The following is a 2889-nucleotide window of genomic DNA, read 5'->3' as shown; positions in this document are numbered from 1 at the left end:
CTCACCAAGGCTGCATTTATTTGATCAAAAATACAATAAAAACAGTAATATTCAGAAAAGTTGTTACAATTAAAAATATATTTTTCTATTGTAATATATATTTAAAATGTAATTTATTCCTGTGATCAAAGCTGAATTTTCAGCATCATTACTCCAGTCTTCAGTGTCACATGATCCTTCAGAAATCATTCTAATATGCTGATTTTCTGCTCATAAACATTTATCATTATTATCAGTGTTGAAAATAGTTGTGCCGCTTCATGTCTTTTGGAAACCGTGATACTTTTTCAGGATTGATTGACTGATTTATGTCTTTACTGTCACATTTGATCAATTTAATGCATCCTTCCTGAATAAAAGTATTAATTTCTTAAAAAAACAACAACAAAATCTTACCGACCTCAAACTTTTGAATGGTATATAAAGCATTTTATTTTGATTCTTTGGTCTGATAAGAATAAATTGCACTTTGACAAACCTGACTACAATTTTTTATTATTTATATGCTTTTATAGTATTTATTAATATTTTGAATAATTTTTATATTCTAATCCTAAAGATGGACAGAAAATGGGTGCAGGAAAATGCTGCAATCTGAAACCGGACTAGGATTTGGGTACTGTTGAAGAAAATGTCCTAATCAAAATTCCAGTAAGAATAATTTATTTTTTAATCTAATATGAATATGAATCAGAGTGCCATAGTATTACCATCACTTTACAGCTACAGTACAGTTTGAAGAGGGAAAAGATGAAAAGGCTAAACAAATGTACTTTATATTAAATAAAAACTATTGGACATACATGAAAACCCCTTTGTGACATACATGCCTTTGTGTTTACCTGTATGGAGTCATGCATATTGCAGGTGATATGAGAGAAGACAGCCACGGCAGGTAAAGACACCAGCACTGCTCCGATCATGTGACGGGGAACCCAGCCGGAAATGGCCCAGAGGAGGGTCCTGGTGCAGTTCAGAACGCTGTCCAGGTAAAAGGCTCTTCTGTAAAGTGGACAATGAGATATACACATTTCATCAGCACTCTACAGCAACAGCTACATGCACTTTGTGTATTGTGCATTATGCTGCACTGGTACCGTTTTAAGACTAAAGTAACAGTCTATTGTGAACAACAAAATGGAAATACATCCCAATAACATATTTGAATATGAGAAAAACTCTCATAATTTATATTAATAAATAAAAAAATTTTTACCCATACAGTGGAAGTCAATGGGAACCGGAACTGTTTGGTTACCCACATTCTTCAAAATATCTCCTTTTGTCTTCCACAGAAGAAAGTAAGTCATACAGGTTTGGAACAACATGAGGGTGAGTAAATGATGATTTTGGGGTGAATTGTCCTTTTAAAGGGGTCATATGATGCGATTTCAAGTTTTCCTTTCTCTTTGGAGTGTTACAAGCTGATTATGCATAGATAAGATCCCTGAAGTTGCAAAGACTAAAGTCTCAAAACCAAAGAGATATTCTTTATCAAAGTTAAGACTCTGCCACGCCCCCCTAAAACGGCTCGTTCTAACACGCCCCCACATATCTACCTCACTATGTGGAAATATTTGCATAATGCCGCCCAAATGTGCACGCAAAGAAAGAAGGCGTGGTTTCAGTAACCACAGTTAGTGTTGAAGCAGCCATGTCAGGGAGACGCTGTGTATTTCTAGGCGAAAGCAAAAGCACTTTATTTGGCCTTCTGGAAGTAGATGCATTTAGGAATCTTTAAGATGAGCAGGCAGGTTTAAATAAGACATAATTCATCCAAAAATGAAATTTCTAGCATCATTTATTCGCCATCATTTCATTCTAAACATGTACAATTTTCTACAAATATAGCATGCCATGTTGCACTATATTTGATTATTCATCAGAGGTCTTAACTAAAACTAAAATCATAAAAAAATGGTTACTTGAAATAAAATAAATGTTAACTGAAATGAACTAAAACTTTAACTTATTGCAAAGGCAACATTTATCATTTTTGTTTAGTTTAAAATTAAGTACTAAAACAATTCAATCTAAATTAACTACAACTAATAAATAAAAATGAATAAAAACAATATAGACTATAACTAAAACTACTAAATAAACATTAATAAAAACTACACATACATCCAAAAATGAAATCATTTATTCACCCTCATGTCATTCTAAAACTCTAAAATTAATTTAGTCCAAACCTAGAATGCCGTGTTGCAACATATTTGATTAATATAATGTACTAAAACCATTTGAAAACATTTTTGATACTTGAAATAAAATAAACATTAACGAAAATAAAATATTAATAACACTCCAAAGAGAAAGGAAAACTTGAAATCGCATCATATGACCCCTTTAACATCAGTTCTAAACATTGTGACAGAGTGATAAGATAACAAATGAAAGTCAGCATATAAATGGAAGGAACGTCTTACCTCATCCTGGTAGCTGGTCCTGTAAGACGACTCCAGGGATTTGTCTATGAAAGTGTGGCTCAACTTGTTGATGGGCGGTTTGAAGAAGTAATCTTTCATCAGACTGCAAGGTCGAAGCACAGAAAACAACATTAGATTGTGGAGGGAATTCACTGCATCCATTGTTCAATTGCATGCAGAACATCTGCACTGAAAAGAGGCAAAGAAAAAGGTTGGTTTTAAAGGCACATGGAGCAGAGTTATATCAGTGCATATGGTCACAACCCTAAATCAAAAGAAAAAAATATATTTCACATACAAAATGTAGCTTAAAGGAGTTCACCCAAAACTGAAAATTTACTCGCTCGCAGGCCATCCAAGATGTAGATGAGTTTGTTTCTTCATCAGAACAGATTGGGAGAAATGTATATAATTTTCTCTCCAATGGATCCTCTGCAGTGAATGGGTGCCGTCAGAA

The 2889-nt window shown here is 33.5% G+C and overlaps 1 protein-coding gene across 1 annotated transcript in view; it reads right to left on the bottom strand.

Moving 5' to 3' along the window:
* The window catches only part of LOC107661757 (adenylate cyclase type 9-like), a 56112-nt gene that overhangs the window by 7814 nt on the left and 45409 nt on the right, over nt 1–2889 (bottom strand). Inside the window, exons 6-8 of the mRNA XM_016451524.1 lie at nt 2433–2535; nt 1098–1120; nt 843–1002 (exon numbers count right to left, since the gene is read on the bottom strand). Coding sequence (XP_016307010.1) covers nt 843–1002; nt 1098–1120; nt 2433–2535 — 286 coding nt within the window. The remainder of the gene's footprint in view (nt 1–842; nt 1003–1097; nt 1121–2432; nt 2536–2889) is intronic.

Source organism: Sinocyclocheilus anshuiensis, unplaced genomic scaffold (genome assembly GCF_001515605.1).
Source record: "Sinocyclocheilus anshuiensis isolate Anshui unplaced genomic scaffold, SAMN03320099.WGS_v1.1 scaffold207, whole genome shotgun sequence".
NCBI lineage: Eukaryota > Metazoa > Chordata > Actinopteri > Cypriniformes > Cyprinidae > Sinocyclocheilus > Sinocyclocheilus anshuiensis.
The sequence above is the reverse complement of the archived record's forward strand: the minus strand, read 5'-3'. Positions and strand labels throughout refer to the sequence as shown.